At 45.3% G+C, this 23,861-nt stretch overlaps 1 protein-coding gene across 1 annotated transcript in view; it reads left to right on the top strand.

Annotated features, from left to right (window-relative positions):
* LOC115640441 (sodium- and chloride-dependent betaine transporter-like) overlaps nucleotides 1–19,076 on the top strand; it is a 58,867-nt gene extending 39,791 nt beyond the window's left edge. Inside the window, 1 exon segment of the mRNA XM_030543181.1 lies at nucleotides 17,258–19,076. Coding sequence (XP_030399041.1) covers nucleotides 17,258–17,419 — 162 coding nt within the window. The 3' untranslated portion in view covers nucleotides 17,420–19,076.
* Nucleotides 19,077–23,861: the final 4,785 nt, after the last annotated feature.

The following is a 23,861-nucleotide window of genomic DNA, read 5'->3' on the forward strand; positions in this document are numbered from 1 at the left end:
CACTAGGCAAAAACAGGTGTTAGTAGTGGGAGATTCTATCATTAAAAACGTAGGTAGCTGGGTTTGTGATGACCGGGAGAACTGTATGGTGACTTGCCTGCCTGGTGCGAAGGTTGTGGATCTCTCAAGGCATCTAGACAGACTTATGTGTAGTTGTCATAACATTTTTCCCAGATTTGGACCTTAGCGTCCAAAATATGGGTGTTAGCATGAAAACCTCCAAGCTTAGTTACCGGCTTGGACCTGGTAAAGCTCCCACTACCCAAAAAATTAGAGTGTTTTGGGGCACTCTGGCCCCCCCAACAACCTTCCCTGGGGACCCCAAGACCCAAATTCCTTGAGTCTCACAACAAAAGGGAATAAACCATTTCACCCCTCCCTTCTCCCTTCCAGGTGTTCCCTCCCTGGGTTCCTGGAGAGATACACAGAAGCAAGCTCCATGAATCTAAACAGAGGGACTCCACCCTCCCCGTTTCCAGTCCTGGAAACACAAGTACTTCCCTCTTCACCCAGAGGGTATGCAAAGTCAGGCTTAGTAAATCTAACACAAAGAGATTTTCCCCCTGACTTCTTCCTCCCACCAATTCCTGGTGAGTTGCAGACTTAATTCCCTGGAATTCCCATTAAAGAAAAACTCCAACAGGTCTAAAAAAGAAAGCTTTATAAGAAGAAAGAAAAAGACATAAAAATGGTCTCTCTGTATTAAGATGACAAATACAGGGTATATTGCTTAAAAGAAATATGAATAAACAGCCTTATTCAAAAAGAATACAATTCAAAACACTCCAACAACTACACAGATGTAAATACAAAAGAAAACAATATAAACCTATGGTCTTCCTATCTTTGTACTTACAACTTGGAAACAGAAGATTAGAAAGCTGGAGATAGAAAAATCACTCTCATAGCCGAGAGGGTCAGACACAAGACAAAGAACAAAGAACTTACACACAAACTTCCCTCCACCCAGATTTGAAAAAGTCTTGTTTCCTGATTGGTCCTCTGGTCAGGTGTTTCAGGTTACTGGTGTTACCCCTTTACAGGTAAAAGAACATTAACCCTTAGCTATCTGTTTATGACAGTAGTGCTGGGGAGGAGCCGGTGGTCGTGGTACATGTGACATAGGTAAGGGTAGGAGAGATGTCCAGGAGGCCAAATTTAGACTGCTAGGGAAGAGACTGAATCCAGCACCTCTATGGTTGCATTCTCAGAAATGCTCCCAGTTCCATGCGCAGAGCCAGGTAGGCAGGCAGAGCTTCATAGTCTCAATGCATAGATGAGATGATGGTGTAGAGAGGAGGGGTTTAGATTCATTAGGAACTGGGGAATCTTTTGGGATAGGGGGAGCCTATACAGGAAGGATGGGCTCCACCTAAACCAAAGTGGAACCAGACTGCTGGCACTAAACATTAAAAAGGTTGCAGAGCAGTTTTTAAACTAGGAGATGGGGGAAAGCCGACTGCTGCAGAGGAGCATGTGCATTGGACAGAGACTTCTCTTAGAGGAGTCTATTGATAGAGATTCTCTGAGTTATAGTCAGGAGCAGAGAATGGAAGAGGATAATGTAAGGGCAGATCAGATGAGAAACATTCACATAAAAAAGATTCTGACACATCAGAAAAGGGCAGAATAATAAACAGTGACAAGTTTTTAAAGAGCTTGTACACAAATGCTAGAAGTCTAAATAATAAGATGAGTGAACTAGAGTGCCTCGTGATAAAGGAGGATATTGATATAATAGGCATCACAAAAACCTGGTGGATTGAGGACAATCAATGGGACACAATCATTCCGAGGTACAAAATATATCGGAAGGACAGAACAGGTCATGCGGGGGGAGGGAGTGGCACTATATGTGAAAGAACATGGAGAATCAAATGAAGTAAAAATCTTAAGTGAATCCACATGTTCCATAGAATCTCTATGGATAGTAATTTCATGTTCTAATAAGAATATAACATTAGGGATCTATTATTGACCACCTGACCAGGACAGTGATAATGATGATGAAATGCTAAGGGAAATTAGAGAGGCTATCAAAATTAAGAACTCAACAATAGTGGAGGATTTCAATTATCCCCATATTGACTGGGAACATGTCACCTCGGGAGGAAATGCAGTGACAAAATTTCTCGATACTTTAAATGACTGCTTCTTGGAGCAGCTGGTACGGGAACCCACAGGGAGAGAGACAACTCTAGATTTAGTCCTGAGTGGAGAGCAGGAGCTGGTCCAAGAGTAACTATAACAGGACTGCTTGGAAATAGTGACCATAGTATAATAACATTTAACATCCCTGTGGTGGGAACAACAACTCAACGACCTAACACTGTGGCATTTAATTTCAAAAAGGGGAACTACGCAAAAATGAGGAGGTTAACTAAACAGAAATTAAAATGTACAGTGACTAAAGTGAAATCTCTGCAAGCTGCATGGGTGCTTTTTAAAGACACCATAATAGAGGCCCAACTTCAATGTATACCCCAAATTAAGAAACACAGTAAAAGAACTAAAAAAGAGCCACCATGGCTTAATAATCATGTAAAAGAAGCAGTGAGAGATAAAAAGACTTCCTTTAAAAAGTGGAAGTCAAATCCTAGTGAGGTAAATAGAAAGGAGCATAAACACTGGCAAATTAAATATAAAAGTGTAATAAGAAAAGTCAAAGAGGAGTTTGAAGAACAGCTAGTCAAAAACTCCAAAGGTAATAACAAAATGTTTTTTTAAGTATATCAGAATCAGGAAGCCTGCTAAACAACCAGCGGGGGCCCTCAATGATCGAGATACAAAAGGAGCACTTAAAGACGATAAAGTCATTGTGGAGAAACTAAATGGATTCTTTGCTCCAGTCTTCACAGCTGAGGATGTTAGGGAGATTCCCAAACCTGAGCCAGCTTTTGTAGGTGACAAATCTGAGGAACTGTCACAGATTGAAGTGTCACTAGAGGAGGTTTTGGAATTAATTGATAAACTTAACATTAACAAATCACCACGACTGGATGGCATTCACCCAACAGTTCTGAAAGAACTCAAAAGTGAAGTTGCGGAACTATTAACTAGGGTTTGTAACCTGTAACCAATCCTATTCAACTTATTCATAAATGATCTGGAGAAAGGGGTAAACAGTGAGATGGCGAAGTTTGCAGATGATACTAAACTGCTCAAGACAGTTAAGACCAAAGCAGACTGTGACGAACTTCAAAAAGATCTCACAAAACTAAGTGATTGGGCAACAAAATGGCAAATGAAATTTAATGTGAATAAATGTAAAGTAATTCACATTGGAAAAAATAACCCCAACTATACATACAATATGATGGGGGCTAATTTAGCTACAACAAATCAGGAAAAAGATCTTGGCCTCATTGTGGATAGTTCTCTGAAGATGTCCACGCAGTGTGCAGAAGCCGTCAAAAAAGCAAACAGGATATTAGGAATCATTAAAAAGGGGATAGAGAATAAGAAGGAGAATATATTATTGCCATTATATAAATTGATGGCATGCCCACATCGTGAAAACTGTGTACAGATGTGGTATCCTCATCTCAAAAAAGATATACTAGAAAAGGTTCAGAAAAGGGCAACTAAAATGATTAGGGGTTTGGAGAGGGTCCCATATGAGGAGAGATTAAAGAGGCTAGGTCTCTTCAGCTTGGAAAAGAGGTGACTAAGGGGGATATGATAGAGGTGTATAAAATCATGAGTAATGTGGAGAAAGTAGATAAGGAAAAGTTATTTACTTATTCCCATAATACAAGAACTAGGGGTCACAAAATGAAATTAATAGGCAGCAGGTTTAAAACAAATAAAAGAAAGTTCTTCACACAGCGCACAGTCAACTTGTGGAACTCTTTGCCTGAAGGGGTTGTGAAGGCTAGGACTATAACAGCGTTTAAAAGAGAACTGGGTAAATTCATGGTGGTTAAGTCCATTAATGGCTATTAGCCAAGATGGGTAAGGAATGGTGTCCCTAGCCTCTGTTTGTCAGAGGATGGAGATGGATGGCAGGAGAGAGATCACTTGATCATTACCTGTTAGGTTCACTCCCTCCGGGGCACTTGGCATTGGCCACTGTCAGTAGACAGGATACTGGGCTAGATGGACCTTTGGTCTGACCCAGTACAGCCGTTCTTATCTTCTTAAATTAGAATGGGAGCAATTTGCACTAGTGTAAAATGATGACCTGAGATTCAGGGAAATGGAGAATCTGGCCCAAACTGTTTGGAATTGCTTCAGAAAAGAATATAGTGAATCAATGGGGTGACCAAGTAGAAATATCTCCTGTCATCTACCTCTCCTCTATAGGCACGTGACCATATCTATCAGTTCTTTCCAATGCATCCCTTTTCCTGTCAGCCCTTTGATTCTCTAGCTGAGTGTTGTGATGTGATGAGAATGGAAGAAGCTGTGTAAGAGAAGGCTCTCTCGGCAATATCATTTGAGACCATGAAAGGATAGGGAAGAGGCCAGTGTAGATGAATGGAGGGATTTGGAAGGAGTGCAGAGAGAAACCAGAATTGTGCATTTGGCTGGAACAAGTCCATGGAGAGTTTTAAAAAGAAAGAGGAACATTTTGGACTGGATGCTGGAGAAAATGGGGAAGCAGCAGAGTCATTTTAAGCTGTGGCTGAAGGTGATGTGTTGAGATTTTGTGGGACGAAGGTACTTTCATTTGGTGGCTGCCAGTTTATGGGAGCCCAAATCCTGAAGCCCTTACTCAGGCAAAACTCCCAGTGACTTCATTGGAAGATATGCCTGTATAAGGAGTTATGGGTCCATGGTCAATGGGTGATACACAAAACAGTGGTCAGGATCGCCTCTCACAGGATGGGGCTCAGAGGAGGACATCTCAGTGAGAACCTCCTTGGCTAAGTCCTCCCCTGATCATTCCGTCTGGGTGGCCTGGCATTTGCCTACTGCAGAATGACCTGCAGCAGCCGTTGCTACACTGGGAAGGTTCTCGCGAATTTGCTCAGCTCCCAGGGGACCAACAAGCACCTTGGCCTTCCTGGAGCGGGCCAGATCTGCAGTTCTATGTGCAACCGATATGCATGACTATGATGATAGGCAACCGTAATGCTGACTTAACTGGCTAGTGGAGTATTCCCCCAGTGTGGCACAGAACTATCATAGTAGCATCTATCTCTACCTCTCCAACTCCCTGGTGCAGAGAGTGTCGATGGAAAAGGGAGTTTGACTGAGGCAACTCTATACTCCGTCAATGCCTGGCTCCCAGAAAGGCCCCCTGAGGACACAGGCTTCTGGGCTTAATTTCCACTGGGGATCAGCTGCCTCCAGGATCAGGGGGAATGAAGGTGCATAAATCACTCTCCTGAGTTGTGCCAGTGCAAGTCCTGGATCAGACACTGGTTCTTTACCTCTGATCTCCCCCTTACTCCTTACCAGTGTCTCCCCTGGCCAAGGCTGCCCCAGATAACTCTTCACAAGGTGTATTACCAAACCCTGCCCTGGGCTAGGCAATCTCACCAGGGTCAGTATGGGCAGGACATATGACTTGCTCTCAGTCTATACAAAGCTGCCTTTTCCCTGCCCAGTGCCCTCTTCTTCCATCACAGGGATTCTGAACCTGTGGAGAGCCTTATGCAAGGTTCTAAGATGTCTGTGTGGGGGGGAAGAGGGGCGAATGGGGCCATGGAGGTGGCCACCTCCATTCCAAGGCCCACACACACACTGGGTTACTTCCTTGTGTAGACCTGGGGAAGCACAGTCTCTCCCCATTTGTCCCAGTTTGAATGACAGCTCAGGCTGATGGAAACGTAAATGAATTGGGGAGGATGGAATGTAACTCTGGGAAGCTGGGGGGAGTTATTCAAATCTCGCTCCATGAGATGAGTGGAGAGGAGAACCCTGCAGTACTGTTGCATCAGGGAAAAAACTGGGCTCACAACATCCTTTCCAGCTCTATCACCTTAGGGAAGGTGAATCTGTGCCCATGAGGCTCTAATTTCCTGGCTAGGAACTCTAACTTAATTAGAAGTGATAGGCTGTGTGGCAGTGCTGATTAGTGCCCACCTCAGGTGCCTAATGAGTTGTAAGGCAAAGCCCCATTCAGAGGAGAGGGGGAGAAAAGCCTTGAGCAAATGGGGAAGGGAGGAAGGCAGAGAAGACAGTCAAGGAATGCAGCCTCTGGGTTGGAAACAGCACTGGGAGTCAGGAGACCTGCCTTCTGGTATTGACTACATCTGTGCTCTTAGGCAAGTGACTTGGCCTTACTGGCCCTCTCTGCACAGGGGAAAAGGTGCTTTTATCAGCTGGACCAGCTTTATGCAGTTGGAAAGGTCCTTAACACCTAGGCCTAGTCTACACTGATTTTGTAGGCAGTATTGCTATTTTGGTTAGGGTTGTTGTTTTTAACTGGAATGGTTATACTGGTACAACCCTTAATGTGGATGCAGTTATATTGGTATAAAGGTGTCTTTTGTGGGTATACTTTAATCCCCTTCCCACACTGGAATAAGCTAGACTGGTATAAGCACTTTTATACTAGTGGAACTGTTCTTAGCTTTTAGCTGTGGAATCTCCTGAGCCTAGTGGGGCATGAGGCAACCCATTTCCCCACTGCCGTCTGTCCAGAGCAAGATGTTTGTAGTCTCCATGATGGCAACATCATTTTCAGTCATCCTGCAATAAGTCATTCATTGTCCTCCATGCCTTCTTTTTCCGCAGGAAGAATTCAATTTAAGACATACCTTACGCTTATGCCACGGGGTTATCTGATGGTATGGCCAAACCACCGTAGCTGTCTTTGTCTGATCACAAAGGTCCTGGTGGATTCTCCATCACTGACAATTTTTAATTCAAGATTGGATGTTTTTCTAAAATATAAGTTCTATGGCCTGTGTTATACAGGAAGTCAGATTAGATGATCACAATATCTCTTCTGCCCTTGGCATCTATGAATCACTGAATCCTCAATCTGCTGACCCATGTGATGCAACACTTCCATATTGATTACATGATCTTTCTAGTGAGTTCCTTAAATTCTTTTTAACCAATGCTTGTGGAGTGTTTTCAGCATCCTCTTGTGTACTTCTGTCATCTGCCATGTTTCTGGGCGCACAATAGAACTGTATAATCTCATTTGTGTGTGTTGATATGTCTTACTCTTCCAGATGTTTGACACATGGGAAAATGATCCACTGACTTTGCCGATTCTTGCCTTCACATCTCTAGTGAGATGGCCATTAGCAGATATTGTACTTCCAAAATAGATTAAGTCATTAACTCTTTTGTACTCTTCTCCATCCATCACACATCTGCCCGTGTTGATAGCATTCTCTCCTATCTCCATGATTTTGGTCTTCAGTATACAGATACAAAGTCCCACTTTGGCTGCTTCTGCTTTTAGTTTCATAAAGAGTCCTTTCATTCCATCCCAGTTGGTATCCAGCATGACTATATTGTCTTCAAAATCTAAGTCTTGCAACCTATTTCTTGCCTAAACAATACCAGTGTTCTCGCCATTAGCTGTCAGTTTTATCATCACAAAGTCTGTGACAATATAGAAGACAAGTGAAGAAAATATGCAACCTTGCCTTATGCCAGTAACGCTCTTAAACCATTCTGTGTCTCTACTTTTGGTCCTGATGCAACCTTGTCATACAAACTTTTATCAAATTAACAGTCTTTGCTGGAATTTCATAGTGTTTCAAGATCTTCCTGAGGGCATCTCTGTGCATGCTATCAAATACCTTCATAAAATCAAGGATGTTAAAACTATATTCTTCTGGTATTCTAAGCCTTTCTCAGTGAGTCTTCTCAAGGTAAAAATCTGTTCCGAACATGACCTACCAGATTGAAATCCAGCCTGTTCTTCCCTGAGTACTTTATCAATAGCAGTTTTCATCCCATTCAAAATGATAATACAGAATACTTTCCCAGGTACAGCTAGGAGTATCACCCTTCTCTAGTTATCACAAATAAGCTGTTCTACCTTTTCAGGGATTTTTGCAGATAACACCTCTTCTCCAATCTTTGAACAGGTGTCCCGTCTCCAGACCACTCCAACTGCCTGCACGTGTAATTCACCATGATTTCCTCCCCAGCATTTAACATTTCAGCATTTGTTTTATCCTACCCTGGTGCTTTAACACTCTTCAGCTGACTTATAGCCTTAGTTCCTTCCTCCAAGGAGATTATTTGTAATGGTATAGATAAGACCGCTATGTCTTCACATTTCTCAGTGTGTGTTAATGGTTCTGGCTGGTGTAGCACAGCCTGGAAATGCACCATGCAATGGGCACTCTGTCCATCCTTTGTGGTTGAAATCGTACAATCTTGAGCTTTTCTACACAATTCTACAAAAGTTAGAGCATTGTGATGTCAATTGTTTAGATACTAGAGAAAGCTTTTTAGAATCCTCTCTCCTATGTGCCTCCACTGGTGTCTCTTGCTTTATTTTCCATCCATTCTCTAAGACCTCTTCTGACTAATCTTTTACCTTCCTTGTCTCTGTCTGCATGTTCTTGTTGCAGACATAGGCGGCAGGTTATATGGGCTCCAGGTGCCCCAGCACCAGGAATATTCAGGGCTGGGGGCTGTGCTCCACCAATATCTGGAGCCGGATTTTTCCCCTGGCCCTGCCTGGAGCGGGCACTAGCCCCTGCCGCCACCACCACTATTCCCCGCCCCAGAGCATCCCTCCTCCCACCCAGTAGCATAGTGGGCGGGGGGAAGCCGCCACTCCCCTCTGAGCACATTTCTAAAATCAACGTCTTTCCTGGCAGCCAGCCCTGGGCTCCGGACTCGGTCCGGAGCCGGGTTTTGTGTGTGGCCGCCAGCTGGCTCTCCGCCCTGCACCACCCTCCTGCATCCCCTGCCCTGCTCGCTGGCTCCCGGGCTGCAGGCAGCGTGGACTGGTCGCCGGGCTCCCCAGGGGTGAGGAGAAGGAGGCGCCCGCCCGCAGCTGCCCGGCTCCCTGAGTCGGGGTGGGCTTTGCTGGGAGGGGAAGGGGCGGCAGTGCAGCCTCCCCAGTGCGGCAGGGGGGTTGGTCCCAGGCAGCCCTGTGCAGAGCAAGGCGGCAGGGAAGGGGGCTCTGAAGCCCAGCTGGTGCTAGTGGAGAAGGAAGGAAAAGGGGGGGAAGGGGATGTTTTTTTTTCTTGTGATCTCTCTTCAGCGGGGGGCTGAGGGAGCAGCAGGACCAGGAGGCAAAGGAGCGACTTTGGGTTATTGCCCCCCCCACACACACACACTGTTCTTAGCCCCCTCCCCCGCCTCCCATTGTGCGCCCGGAGCTGTGAAACTGCTTAGAGCAGCTTGTGGAGGAAGGGGGAGGGGGGAACAGGTGCTTTAAGGTGCCAGTTTTTGTCTCCTCAGTCTCACTGCTGAGTAGCTGCAGACCCAGTGCTCAGAACTCAGCGATGTTCTCAGAGACTGGACAGTGCTCTATAGGAATTTTCAATTGCCTGCTAAATGCTTCAGCAATGCCACCTTTTCACTTCGCTATCTCCTGAATAGTGATGACTAGGGGCAGGGCGGTGGGGGGAGTGTAGCAAATGCCAATTTGAGGTGAATAGTCTCTTGGCCAGATTCTACTGGGTTTATGGTACTTTGTGCTATGGACTGGAGCAAAGTGGCTGGTGGATAACCAGGAATCTGGTTAATAATTGTTCTCTAAATTCAGCTTTCTTTGCTCTCTCTGTGAATTATCACTAATTCAGAATGGTAGTGTGCAAGCTGACGGCATAATGGTAATAGCATAATCTCTTGTTATAGCATTGAAAACCCTACTACCTGATTAGTAATTGGATATATTGGGTGGCACCTTTTTTTATGTGTTCGCCCCCCCTGATGTTAGAACTTTGCTACACAACTGGGGAGGGGAGCTTCCTAGACCTGAGCAGCTGGGGCTTGGGTGAATTTTGTGACACGCCCCCCCCCCCCCCCGCCACCACCACCCTGCAGTCCCCACTCCTGCACCACGCTGGGCAAGGGGCAGCCCCATCCCCAATGAGGCTATGATGAGCGGCAGCAGCAGGGGAGGCCACACGTGATGGCAACCCCCCCTGCCCCCGGTAGCCAACATAGGGGAGGCGAGTGGGCTTTCTGGACCTGAGAGGGGCCCTAGGAGCATGTGCAGTGACTGGGGTGGGGGAGAGGAGGGGTCCCTCTCCTGGAGCTTGCTGCTGCCAGTGGGAGGATGTGGGGGGGGGTCCTCTCTGGCCCTAGCCCTGGGCCAGCCTATCTGCACCCCAAGTTCCTTATCCTCAGCCCTGCCCCACCCCAGAGCCTGTGCCCCCAGCATTCCAACCCTGAGCCCCAGACCTGAACACCCTCCTGCACTGTGAACCACTCATCCCCAGCCCCACCCCAGAGTCCTCCTGAGGGGAAAAACACGGAACTTAAATTTGGTGGTCAGCTTAGAGTATCATAGAAGATTAGGTTTGGAAGGGACCTCAGGAGGTCATCTAGTCCAACCCCCTGCTCAAAGCAGGACCAGTTCCCAACTAAATCATCCCAGCCAGGGCTTTGCCAAGCCTGACCTTAAAAACCTCTAAGGAAGGAGATTCCACCACCTCCCTAGGTAACCCATTCCAGTGCTTCACCACTCTCCTAGTGAAAAAGTGTTTCCTAATATCCAGCCTAGACCTCCCCCACTGCAACTTGAGACCATTACTCTTTGTTCTGTCATCTGCCACCACTGAGAACAGTCTAGATCCATCCTCTTTGGAACCCCCTTTCAGGTAGCTGAAAGCATCTATCAAATTCCCCCTCATTCTTCTCTTCTGCAGACTAAACAATCCGTTCCCTCAGCCTCTCCTCTTAAGTCATGTGCTCCAGCCCCTTAATCATTTTTGTTGCCCTCTGCTGGACTCTTCCCAGTTTGTCCACATCCTTCCTGTAGTGTGGGGCTCAAAACTGGACACAGTACTCCAGATGAGGCCTCACCAATGTCAAATAGAGTGGAATGATCACATCCCTCGATCTGCTGGCAATGCCCCTACTTATACAGCCATTAGCCTTCTTGGCAACAAGGGCACACTGTTGACTCATATCCAGCTTCTCGTCCACTGTAACCCCTAGGTCCTTTTTCCGCAGAACTGCTTCCTAGCCATTCGGTCCCTAGTCTGTAACAGTGAATGGGATTCTTCCGTTCTAAGTGCAGGACTCTGCACTTGTCCTTGCTGAACCTCATCAGGTTTCTTTTGGCCCAGTCCTCTAATTTGTCTAGGTCCCTCTGTATCCTATCCCTACCCTCCAGCGTATCTACCACTCCTCCCAGTTTAGTGTCATCTGCAAACTTGCTGAGAGTGCAGTCCACACCATCCTCCAGATCATTAATGAAGATATTGAACAAAACCAGCCCCAGGACCGACCCTTGGGGCACTCGGCCTGAAACCGGCTGCCAACTAGACATGGAGCCTTTGATCACTGCCCATTGAACCTGACAATCTAGCCAGCTTTCTATCCACCTTACAGTCCATTCATCTAGCCCATACTTCTTTAACTTGCCATCAAGAATAGTGTGGGAGACCGTATCAAAAGCTTTGCTAAAGTCAAGGAATTACACATCCACTGCTTTCCCCTCATCCACAGAGCCAGTTATCTCCTCATAGAAGACAATTAGGTTAGTCAGGCATGACCTGCCCTTGGTGAATCCATGCTGACTGTTCCTGATCACTTTCCTCTCCTCTAAGTGCTTCAAAATCGATTCCTTGAGGACTTGCTCCATGATTTTTCCAGGGACTGAGGTGAGGCTGACTGGCCTGTAGTTCCCTGGATCCTCCTCCTTCCCTTTTTTAAAGATGGGCCCTACAGTAGCCTTTTTCCAGTCATCTGGGACCTTCCTTGTTCGCCATGAGTTTTCAAAGATAATAGCCAATGGCTCTGCAATCACATCCGCCAACTCCTTTAGCACCCTCAATGCAGTGCATCCGGCCCCATAGACCTGTGCTGTTCCTGTTTTTCTAAATAGTCGTGAACCACTTCTTTCTCCACAGAGGACTAGTCACCTTCTCCTCATACTGTGCTGCCCAGTGCAGCAGTCCAGGAGCTGACCTTGTTTGTGAAAACAGAGGCAAAAAAATCATTGAGTACATTAGCTTTTTCCACATCCTTTGTCACTAGGTTGCCTCCCTCATTCAGTAAGGGGCCCACACTTTCCTTGACTTTCTTCTTGTTGCTAACATACCTGAAGAAACTCTTCTTGTTACTCTTAACATCTTTTGCTAGCTGCAACTCCAAGTGTAATTTGGCATTCCTGATTTCACTCCTGCATGCCTGAGCAATATTTTTATATTCCTCCCTGGTCATTTGTCCAATCTTCCACTTCTTGTAAGCTTCTATTTTGCATTTAAGATCAGCAAGGATTTCACTGTTAAGCCAAGCTTTTCGCCTGCCATATTTACTATTCTTTCTACACATCAGGATGGATTTTTCCTGCAACCTCAATAAGGATTCTTTAAAATACAGCCAGCTCTCCTGGACTTCTTTCCCCCTCATGCTATTCTCCCAGGGGATCCTGCCCATCAGTTCCCTGAGGGAGTCAAAGTCTGCATTTCTGAAGTTCAGGGTCCGTATTCTGCTGATCTCCTTTCTTCCTTGTGTCATGATCCTGAACTCGACCATCTCATGGTCACTGCCTCCCAGGTTCCCATCCACTTTTGCTTCCCCTACTAACTAGTATCATTGTGTTTAGCATAATACTTGATTATTTTACACCCTTTAAAGTATATAACTAGTCGTATACAGGTGTTACAAAGTGGGAATGTTCTTAATGTCTTAATGTTTTCTCTGAATACTGTGTGGGTGCCTCAGTTTCCCCTATGCATTTCTTGACAATCTAGATGGTGGGATAAGGGGGTGTGATTGTTGTAGAGCCCTAGAGGGCCAGTGTGATGCTGTCTGCACAGAGAATGGCCGAAACCCTGTCTCCGGGCAACTGGTGGCCTGGGCCACTCTTCTGCATGGTGCCAACTGAAGATGTTGGAGAACAAAGAGTTCATGTGGCCTCCTAATGCCTGGAAAAGAGACAAAGGCCAGAGGAGGGAGTGTTAGTGCCTTTGCGGACTTCTGGGAAATGCATAGTGTGGAAGGGGATGCTGGGATGCTCTGGAACCACTCCTTCAAAGCCAGTCAGGACTCTGGGGGAGCCTCCTCTCTCTGAGTATACTGTCTCCAGGGCAAGAAGCTTACATCTTCCTGGGTCTGACCTCAGAGCATTCAGCATGCCCTTCCACACCATGCACTTTCTGCAGTGAGTCCACCCAGGTGGGGTCCTGGGGCAGCCAGAGGTCTCTGCACCCCAACTCTGCAGTCAGACGTGACTGTCAGCCAGCCGGTAAAACACAAGGTTTATTAGACGACAGAATCAGAGTCTAGAACAGAGCTTGTAGATACAGAAAACAGGACCCCTCAGTCAGGTCCATCTTGAGGGGTGGGAGCCCAGACCCAAGTTCTGGGCCTCTCCCCATTTCTCCAGCCAGCTCCAAACTGACACTCCCTCCTCTGGCCTTTGTGTCTCTTCCGGACAAGGAGGCCACCTGATCTCTTTGTCCCCAACACCTTCAGTTGGCACCTTGCAGAAGAAGCTGAGGCACCCACACAGTATTCAGAGAAAACATTAAGAACATTCCCACAAAATATAATACTGTATATTGAAGCAGGAAAGTGCTACTTCCGACTTTCCACTTTTAATTGACGCTTGTAATCTTGTGGCGCCGACATGTTGTAGATTCATTTTATCCCAGCAACAAATTCTTGATTTGTAGGACCACTAATAATCAACAATGGATTTCTCTGATAGTGATATTGTGCAATAAAGAGAAACTTAAATGCTTACGGCTTCCTGTCCATGTTTACACTATTTAATAATATATATATATCGGCTTACAGGGCGGGAGTAGTGGGGAGGCATCACCATTTTGGGCACCACCAAAAATTATACAAACCTGCTCCCTATGGTTGCAGAATAGTTCTTTTACTGCTGTCTCATTCTTATTGCTTTCTCTTCTTTAGTTTTTTCCTCTATTCAGCTAGCTTCCATGTATTTGGTTGGAGCCATTCTTCTTTCTTAGATAGTCTCACCCCACATGGTAGTCCTGGATGCATTCTCACTTGCTTCTTTGAAAAACTCCCATTGTTTTTCTGTCATCCATCTATGTCTTTAACTCTTCAAATCTATTGCTAAATTGCATCTTGGAATGTGCCTTCACTGTTAGATCTTCTAACTTTCTAGTATCTACTGTTGGTTGTGTTTTTTTAGTTTTATTTTGATTGTCCCAATAACAAGATGGTGATCACTTCTGATACTAGCACTCCTATACAGCCTGATGTTCAACTGTGATCTTCTCTAGCACCTGCTAAAGGCAACATGATCAAGCTGTTTCTGGGTGAAGCCATCATTTCATCTCCACGTCAGTTTGTCTTTCCTTGTGTGAAAATGCATAGACTGCAATGGACACAGAATTATAAAAACATTTTCCATTGTCAGTCTGTTCTAATATGCCATTTCTGCCCATAATGTGCTCAGATCCAGTATTAGCATCGCCAAGCTGTGTATTTAGATCTCCCATAGAGATAACAATATCATATTTATTGATCTTGCCAAGGACACTCTGCAACCTTTCATAGAAACAATCTTTGCCTTGTTCATCGCAATCATTTGTTAAGTGCATAACGCTGAACAAGTGTGACTTTTGCTTGGTTTGTCATAAAGCGAGTGGTCAGTATTCTTGAATGTGCAGATACCTATTCCTTCAGTGTTGTAGTAACTTCCTCGCTAAGCTTAACCTTCCCAATATTTATCATCTTCTCTTCAATCATGCTTTCCAATGATAATTAGATGAGTCCAGTCCACCTCATCTCAGTCAGTCCAAGTATACTTAGGCCAAAGATTTTCATTTCTCTGATAACTTGTGTCAGTCTGCCTGTGCTCTGAAGTGATCTACCATTCCAACTCCCAATTCTTGACTTAGTTTTAGCTGTGAAAATACCTCATTTCAGATTAACAACTTCCTTGCGGATTTGATTATCCAGCATCAGAATATCAGATGGATTTGCTGGTTGATGAGTACTATTTTGTCTTACATCCAGCACATCACGGTTCTCCACAGTTGATATTTGTATTTGCAAATCTGTGACAGATTCATCTTGTCTCTGGGATGTTTCTCTAACAGAGAACATTTTTGTGAGACCAGTGGACTGCCTTTAGTTTGGCTCCTACCCTTTGACCTTCTGTCTTGGATGACCTTACCAGGAGTTCTGCACCTGCCAACATAGCTCTCAGGGTACCTGGAGCACACAAGCATATGCACCATATCAAGGTGCAGTCCCTGGGGAAACTATAGCTGTCCTCACACTGGAGGGGTGGTTATTGAATTAACAAGACCGATATAATTAAAGTGGTAAAACTTGTGTGTAGACAAGACTTCAGCTACCGAGTCTACAGCTCAACCAGCTTACACAGCTGAAAGAAGTTAAACTGTCTGCAATTAAAGGTAGATGGGGGCATTTGTGACTTAACTTTCCCAGCTGTAAAATGGGAATGATACTTCTCCACCTTTTGGTACGCGTTTTGAGGTCTACAGCCAAAAAGTTCCTATAGGTGCCAAATATTTTATTATGATGCTTTAGTGCTAATTTATAGTGTGCTCAAGTGACTGATTTAGTCAAGTACAGATAAGGGACTGTTGTGTTTACCTCTCACTTTATATAATGTCAGATATAACTTCCATGGACTTTTTAACTGCCTCTTTATAAAGAAGCTTCCAAGGATATGGATTGGAAATGCAGGAAGGGGTCTGTCTGTCCCCCACCCCTGCCCCTGCCCGCCCCCCACACACACACAAAAAAAAAATCTTCAATGAATATTTGTTCTGATTTTGAAACGAAGTCTCCCTGATTCTGCTTGTGCCCCTCTTTCGTTCACTGCCTATGACTATTTTAAGCAATCCATGTACTGGCAGCAAAGCTCCAAGGAACAGCATGCTGTATTTAAAGTGAATATTGCAGTATATTCATGGAAAGCACATTTCTAATTGGTAATTGTGACTATTCACACCAGCAAGCTGACTTCCAGAATTCCACTGGGCCAATCAGGAAGCACAAACATTGTTACCTTATGTGTACAGTTAAAAACAGCTCAAATTCCAAACATGGAATCACAAACAAGCTACTGGCCAAGAACTATGCCAGAAATTACTAGATGAATATTTTTTAATAAATTAGAGAAAACAATCTGTTGGCAGGCAATTCACAAACAGAAAGTGAGAGTGTCAAAATTAATTATATAAATGAGTTAATTGCTCAGCCCTGTTTGTGATACGGTCTGTAATCATGTGATCAGATGAGTGGTGTGTGCTGAGCCAGACAGCCTGAGTAGAAAGACACATGTAGCTATGAATATCAATGTCTGTTAGAGAAGTGTTTTGATGCTCAATGAGTCTGAAAACCACTTTGTGGTAGTCCCAGGGAGTGCAGGGTCTCAGGAGGGTATAGGGTATGAGATGAATGCTAGAAACATGGAGGGGGGGAAATCTGTAGCTAAAATCATCTCTCTCTATGGCACTGCTCTATGGGTCAGTGTGTGCAGTGGGATAATAATATTACCTAGCGTTTTCCAACCAATGATCACAAAGCATGGCACAGCCTCCAATGAAAGCCTCCCAGGACCCCTGTAAGGAGGGCAGAATTAGTAACCCTGTTTTACAGTTGATGACATGGGTACAAAGAGCTGAAGATGCTGATTTTTCTATTGATGTGAACTGGATCTGTGACTGAGCAGAATTTTTTTATTATTAGCCCTCCGAATTGGATAAATTCAGAGGAGCAACAACTCCCATGAAGTTAGCGGAAGCTGTGACTGCTCAGCACCACAGACAAATTAAGTCACAAGGGGCTTGCCTGAGGCCACTGGAGATGTGAGGCAGAACCAGGAATAGAACCCTTGTGTACTGATTCCTACTTCTGTGCCTTAAACATAAGACCGTCCCTCCTCCCATAAATACATCTCTAGTGTGCCTTGTGATACATGTGTCCCAAAATGTAAACAAATAGTAACACTGTAAGCCTGGAGGTTGAATAATCATGGATGAGAACTGGCTAAAGATCAGAAAAGTTAAGTGTGTGTGTGTGTGAGTGTGTTTGTGTGAAGACTGAGGAGAGGAATGGAAAGTGGAGAGGATTAGTTCTCTGAAATACCTTTGCCCACAACAATTACTGTTGATTGCTATGGGGTGTCAGTTTGTTTACCAGTTTAATTAACAGAGATTCCGTCTGTCTGCCTGTCTCTCTGCAGAGGCTAAAGCAACTCACTTCCCCAGCGGAGGACTTGCCTCAGCCAAAGAAGCACCGGATTAGCGTGTCTGAACCATTGCAGAGCCCCGAAGCAGAATACAGGATCTCATCCCCATCAGCCAAGGAAGTGCTCATAATCACAGAGAAGGAAACCCACTTGTAAAGCATATGGGAAAGGATTTCGCCTTTGCATTCTGGAGTGATTCCCCCTCTTGTTCCTGAGGTGGCTTCTCTTCACACCTGGGACAATGCACTCTTCATTTCTCCCCTGCACACCTGAGGCAGAGCCATCCTAGTCAGTGACTCTGGGACATCCTTCTCCCTCCCCAGGTTTATCAGGTAGTTGACTATACAGACTTGGGACGGCAGTTCTTTTGACACCCCTGAGACAGCTCTCTCCTTCTGCACCTGGGAAAGTGCAGTGTGACTTCACCAGAGGCACTTTAGAGCCCTGACACTGAAAAAAGGAACAGTAGATATAAAATAATGGGGAAAGGGAATTGCAAAGAGTAGAGAGGTTCAGAAGTGAAGTCAGGAAGGTAAAGGCACAAAATGAGGGGGTGTGAGCAAAAGGAACAAGTTAAATGGTTTATAAGTACATAAAAAGCAGGAGGCTGACAAAGGAAAGTGCACAGGTAGGTCACCTACATACCAGGGAGAGAGAGCCCATCACATACTAAAGAGGCTGCAGTGCTGAGTAGCTCTTTGGCTTCAGCTGTCACTCTAAGGGTGAGTGACAAGATACTTAACATAATCATAGATAATGAGGAAAGAGAGAGACCAGACTCAGGATGGAACAGGCTGACGGATATCTGGGTAATTGCGCTAATTCAAATCAATATGCGCCAGTGAAATTCATCCTAAAGAGCATGAGGCTAGCAGAGATCTGGCGATTCTTTTGGGGAGAGCCTGGAGTGCAGGGGAGGTCCCACAATACTGGTCAAGAGTAAACATAGCACATAGGGGCCAAAAGGGGCTCCAGGAATTACACACGAGAAAGCTTAACTTCATTGCCTGCAGCTGGCTAGAAGAATCAACAGAGATGTCAATAGGCCTGTTTCCCTACTACGCTGCACTTTGTGGTGTCATTTACACCAGGGCAAGTGATAACACATCAGAATGGTGCTTTTTACACCACTTTGCCCTGGTGTAAATGACTGCACATAGTGCAATCAGGCTCAAAACCTGAGCACCTCCAGGCAAATACATGATAAATAATAAGGCAATGAATAGCCAAGATGAATTAATCAGAAAAAAGTAATGCCAAAGTATCTTAATCTCTTTCTTTGACAGGATAATGCCCAAAAGAAATGCAGAGACAGGGCCATCCTTAGGATTTATGGGGTCCTACGCAGTATTATTAAACTGGTGCCCCTATGCCTGACTTGGGGCACAGCCACCACCCCAGCCCACGGACACCCAGAACCACACCCTCTCCCCATTGCTGATACACACCGAGCTTCATACGCAGCAGATGCTGCAGCAGCCCGGGCTTGCAGCCTTGGGGGGAGGGACGAGGCAGCAAAGGATACCAAGTGGCCCAGCCTGCCTCATGGTGGCGGACAGGCAGTTTCCTGCCCTGTACACTCTCTCTTATGCAGAATGTGCCGCGCCGGTCGGCTCTGTGAATACGGACTCTGCCTAAGGAGAGTGCAGCACATGCTGGGTGTGTGGGAACCGACCCGCTCTTACCTGCTGTCCTGGTGATGCCCCAAATTTTTGGGTGCCTTACGCAGCCACATATGCCTCATAGACTCTAGGACTGGAAGGGACCTCGAGAGGTCATCGAGTCCAGTCCCCTGCCCTCATGGCAGGACCAAATACTGTCTAGACCATCCCTAATAGACATTTATCTAACCTACTCTTAAATATCTTCAGAGATGGAGATTCCACAACTTCCCTAGGCAATCTATTCCAGTGTTTAACTACCCTGACAGTTAGGAACTTTTTCCTAATGTCCAACCTAAATCTCCCTTGCTGCAGTTTAAGCCCATTGTTTCTTGTTCTATCATTGGAGGCTAAGGTGAACAAGTTTTCTCCCTCCTCCTGATGACACCCTTTTAGATACCTGAAAACTGCTATCATGTCCCCTCTCAGTCTTCTCTTTTCCAAACTAAACAAACCCAATTCTTTCAGCCTTCCTTCATAGGTTCATGTTCTCAAGACCTTTAATCATTCTTGTTGCTCTTCTCTGGACCATCTCCAATTTCTCCACATCTTTCTTGAAATGTGGTGCCCAGAACTTGGATGGCCCTGAGGAGACTGGAGGTATTTCAACTTGAATAAGGCATTAGATAGAGTTTCACATGACAATCTCCTATGGAGACTATAATAATAATAATAGAAGATGTACCTATCTCCTAGAACTGGAAGGGAACCTTGAAAGGTCATCAAGTCCAGCCCCCTGCCTTCACTAACAGGACCGAGTACTGATTTTGCCCCAGATCTCTAAGTGGCCCCTTCAAGGATTGATCTTATAACCCTGGGTTTAGCAGGCTAATGCTCAAACCACTGAGCTATCCCTTCCCCTTGACTGAATTAAAATGGAACAACTATAAACTGAAATGCCAAAAACTACATCGATGTATATCAAAGCTGCACAGTTTTAACTTCAGCTTTTCCTGTGATTGTAAGGGCCCATCAGCCATATTACCTCAGCTCCATGGCACGTATATTGGTACATAGACTGTGTGACATAATAGCAGCCTACTGAACTGAAGCACACACTGAACCAGAAAAAGAAGAGGAGCAAATACTACACACTGTGGGACTGGTTCACCATTGCACTGCACTTTGTGAGTATGTCTACACTGCAGCTGGGAGCTCACAGCCCATGGGGAGAGACCTGGTGTTGGTGGGGGTGAAAGTAGTGTGCTAAAAATAGCAGTGTGGTCATTGCTGTGCTGGCGGAGGCTCAGGCTAGCAAGCCCAGCTTGGATCCTGTTTCATTCCTGTCCAAGCATGGCTGGCTAGCCTGAGTCTCTGCCTATGCAGCAAGATCCACACTGCGATTTTTAATGCTCTACCTTGAGTCCCACTAGCGTGAGGTCTGTCTGGGAGGTTCACTCCCAGCAACAATGTAGACATAAAGAGGAGGAAAAGAGGAGACTAAGGAGGGATATGATAGAGGTATATAAAATCATGAGTGATGTAGAGAAAGTGGATAAGGAAAAGTTATTTACTTATTCCCATAATACAAGAACTAGGGGTCACCAAATGAAATTATTAGGTAGCAGGTTTAAAACAAATAAAAGGAAGTTCTTCACACAGCGCACAGTCAACTTGTGGAACTCTTTACCTTAGGAGGTTGTGAAGGCTGGGACTATAACAATGTTTAAAAGGGAACTGGATAAATTCATGGTGGTTAAGTCCATAAATGGCTTTTAGCCAGGAAGGGTAAGGAATGGTGTCCCTAGCCTCTGTTTGTCAGAGGGTGGAGGTGGATGGCAGGAGAGAGATCACTTGATCATTGCCTGTTAGCTTCACTTCCTCTGGGGCACCTGGCATTGGCCAGGGTCGGTAGACAGATACTGGGCTAGATGGACCTTTGTTCTGACCCGGTACGGCCGTTCTTATGTTCTTATAACCTGTGTGGTCATTGACACCTGTGCTGAGTGGGCATAAAACACTAACACTGAGGAACGTGAGTGGAAAATCCATGTCTCTTGTGTGCAATGCAGTAGTATTTAGATTGCTGTTGGGGGATTAGCTTTTGCTCTTCTTGTGAATGTCACTGTGCAGCTTTATTGCTGTATTAGCACATTTTTTTGTGTTTAGTTTCCTTTCCTTTAAAAAAAAGAAAGAAAGAAAGAGATTGCTGGTGCAAGTAATATTTAAATGGCCCCAGTTAAGCGTCAACATTCACACTTCATGGAGGTGAATGGTTGAAAGATGTGGAAATTTGGTTGGAGACAATTTTTGGCGAGTCTGGGTGGATAGCAGGCCAGCGTCGCATCTGGTTCATTGCAAAAGTGCAGCCATCGCAAAGAAAACAGGTTTTTTTTAAAAAAGAAACTTTAGAATGAGCAGAAGGCAACAAAGTTGTGGAATGGCCTGAAAATTATGAGATGAATTGTTTCCTGTGTTCATTATTTTCTCCTTCCCTTGTGTTAATACTGATGTGGCTTTTACTTGGAGGGTTGCCGTATGAGTTTCAATAAGACAAACATTGCCTCAGATAACGTTCCTCCTACAGATTGCCCTAGCAACAGCCTGAGTGCAGCAGCTGTGGCCAGCCTGGAAGTCTGTGCAAATGTGCAATGTAAAGGCAGCAGAGCTTTATAACACTGCTAAAATTTGAGCAGATGCCCACTGAGCATGCTCAGAAGTGAATTTTTCAGTTGCTTATAACTGCTCTATAATTTCCACTACAACCTCTCTCCCGCTCCCGCCCCAAGAGGAGCACAAGTGCTCGCAGGATTATGCCTAGGCCGATTTTGTTTTTTAATTCCAAGTTTTAGGCTTCAGCAGTTTTTCTCGCATCCTTGCTCAAAAAAGTGTGGTACAGTGTTAGAAGGGGAGTGTGTATTTTAATCTCTCTCCAGTAATTCAAGTGGCAGAAGGAGATGGTTGGTTTTGTAGCTCAGGCACTGGAGTAAGACTCAGGGTATTGGAGTTCACTTCCAGGCTGTGACACAGATTCCTTCTGTGTCCAGGGGCCAGTCACTTAAAGTTTCTGTGCTTCATTTTGTAAAATACTAGAGATAATAATACTTACAACCTCCCTGATACATTGGGAGGATATATTCATTCGTGTTTGTGAAGTGCTCAGATCTGATGGTGAGGGGGCTGTAGAAATGCTTGATAAATGATAATCTTTGCACAGAGGCTAAGGGTCAGATTCTGATCTGAGACTTGTTGGCATAAGTGTGGGGTTGTATTAACAAAAATATCACCTACAAGGAAATAATTTTCCTCTACTCACCAGTAGGTGGACCTTGGTGCATCACTTTTACATTCAAGCAGCTCCAGTTTAAGAAATTAGAAGGTGAAATGAAAATCGTGAAAATGATCTCTCTTGTGTTTTAAATAAAATTTTGATTTTTTTGTATTAAAACCAAGAAGTGTTCAGTTTTTCCTTTTCCTCTTTTCTTCCTTTTTCACCCTTTGTTTCTTTTCCCCTCCTTCCCTTCCAGTGGCAAAATGGAAAAAAGGGTTTGTAGCAGGGTGCTGATGCAAAGACACCTAATTAGCCCGTGCTCAGCCAGCCCCAATCAGGGGAAATAGATTGGGGCTGGGGAGATGTCTGGTGCCTGGCCTCTAGAACTAGCTGCACCTGTGGGCCAGACAATTCAAGGGCTATAAAGGCTGGCTGGCAGCTAGAAGAGAAGGGGAATGGCTAGGGGAAGGCTGGCCTGCCTGCCGACTGACTGACCGACTCTCTCTCTCTCTCTCTCTGTGCGTGTGCGTGTGCGTGTGCGTGTGCGCAGAAGAGGAGATGGTAAGGGCTGCTCTGTATATAGTATATCACTGGTGGTGGGAGAACATGTATAAATAAAGCCATGGATGCTGCAGAAGGAGAAGCTTCTCTGTGCTTTATTGGGACAGCTAGTGGGCCCCAGGAAGAGGGGCAGGCAGAGGACCTGTTACAGGGAGGAAAGGAGGTGAAAAGGGGGGTTAAGAGAGAGAAACTGAAAAGCCAAACACCATAAATTTTTGCTTAAAAAAATTCACCATTTTCAAGAAATAAATAAACAAAACAAAAACAGTTCTAAAAATCAAACCAACCCAACTTCTAAACCAGAATGTTAGTGAAATTTTCAAAAGTCTTGTAGATGTTTTGTTGGTTTGTTTTTGTTTTGTGACCAGCTCTACTTTGTGGCAGTGCTGGAAGGAGTTAACACCATTTTCCCCTGCCCCACCCCTGAATTAGTAGAGGTGGATACTGAATCAGAAAAGGAGATGGGCTTTTATAGGATTGGAAAAACGTCCCTCAGCTGGAATCCTTGCTGCAATGAAGTGGGGGATTTTCTTGGTTTTTTTGTGGTTTTCCAATGGGTTGCATGGAGAGGGAGTTTGCTGTTACAGAGGACCGGAGAGGGAACTTGGGACCCCAGCTGATACCCCATTCTAGTGGTGGTAGATTTTGCTACTCGCTAGCCCAAGGCAGTGGCCTTGTCCTCTATTGAGGCAGACACTGTGGTAGATGCACTACTGACCATCTTCAGCAGAGCGGGGCTCCCCAAGGAGGTCTTTACAGACCAGAGGTCTAACTTCATGTCAACCCTGCTCCAGTGCTTGTGGGAGAAGTGTGTTGTCTGACACACCTGGGCCTCGGCGTACCACCCTCAGTCCAATGGGCTGGGGGAGAGGCTCAATGGGACCCTAAAGATGATGCTGAGAATCCTTTTTGGACCAGCACCTGCAGGACTAGGATAAGTTTTTACCCCGTCTGCTGTTTGCCTACAGGGAAGTGCCCCAGAAGTCTACAAGGTTTTCCCCTTTCGAGTTGCTGTATGGGAGAAGAGTGAGGGGACCCCTTGACTTGATGAGGGCCGAGTGGGAAGGGAAGGCCTCTCCTGATGGAGAATCAATGATGGAGTAGGCACTGTGTTTCTGGGAAAAGCTCATAGGCTTGGCCAGGGAAAACCTAGCAAGGGCACAGA

This window comes from Gopherus evgoodei, chromosome 1, assembly GCF_007399415.2.
Source record: "Gopherus evgoodei ecotype Sinaloan lineage chromosome 1, rGopEvg1_v1.p, whole genome shotgun sequence".
Lineage (NCBI taxonomy): Eukaryota > Metazoa > Chordata > Testudines > Testudinidae > Gopherus > Gopherus evgoodei.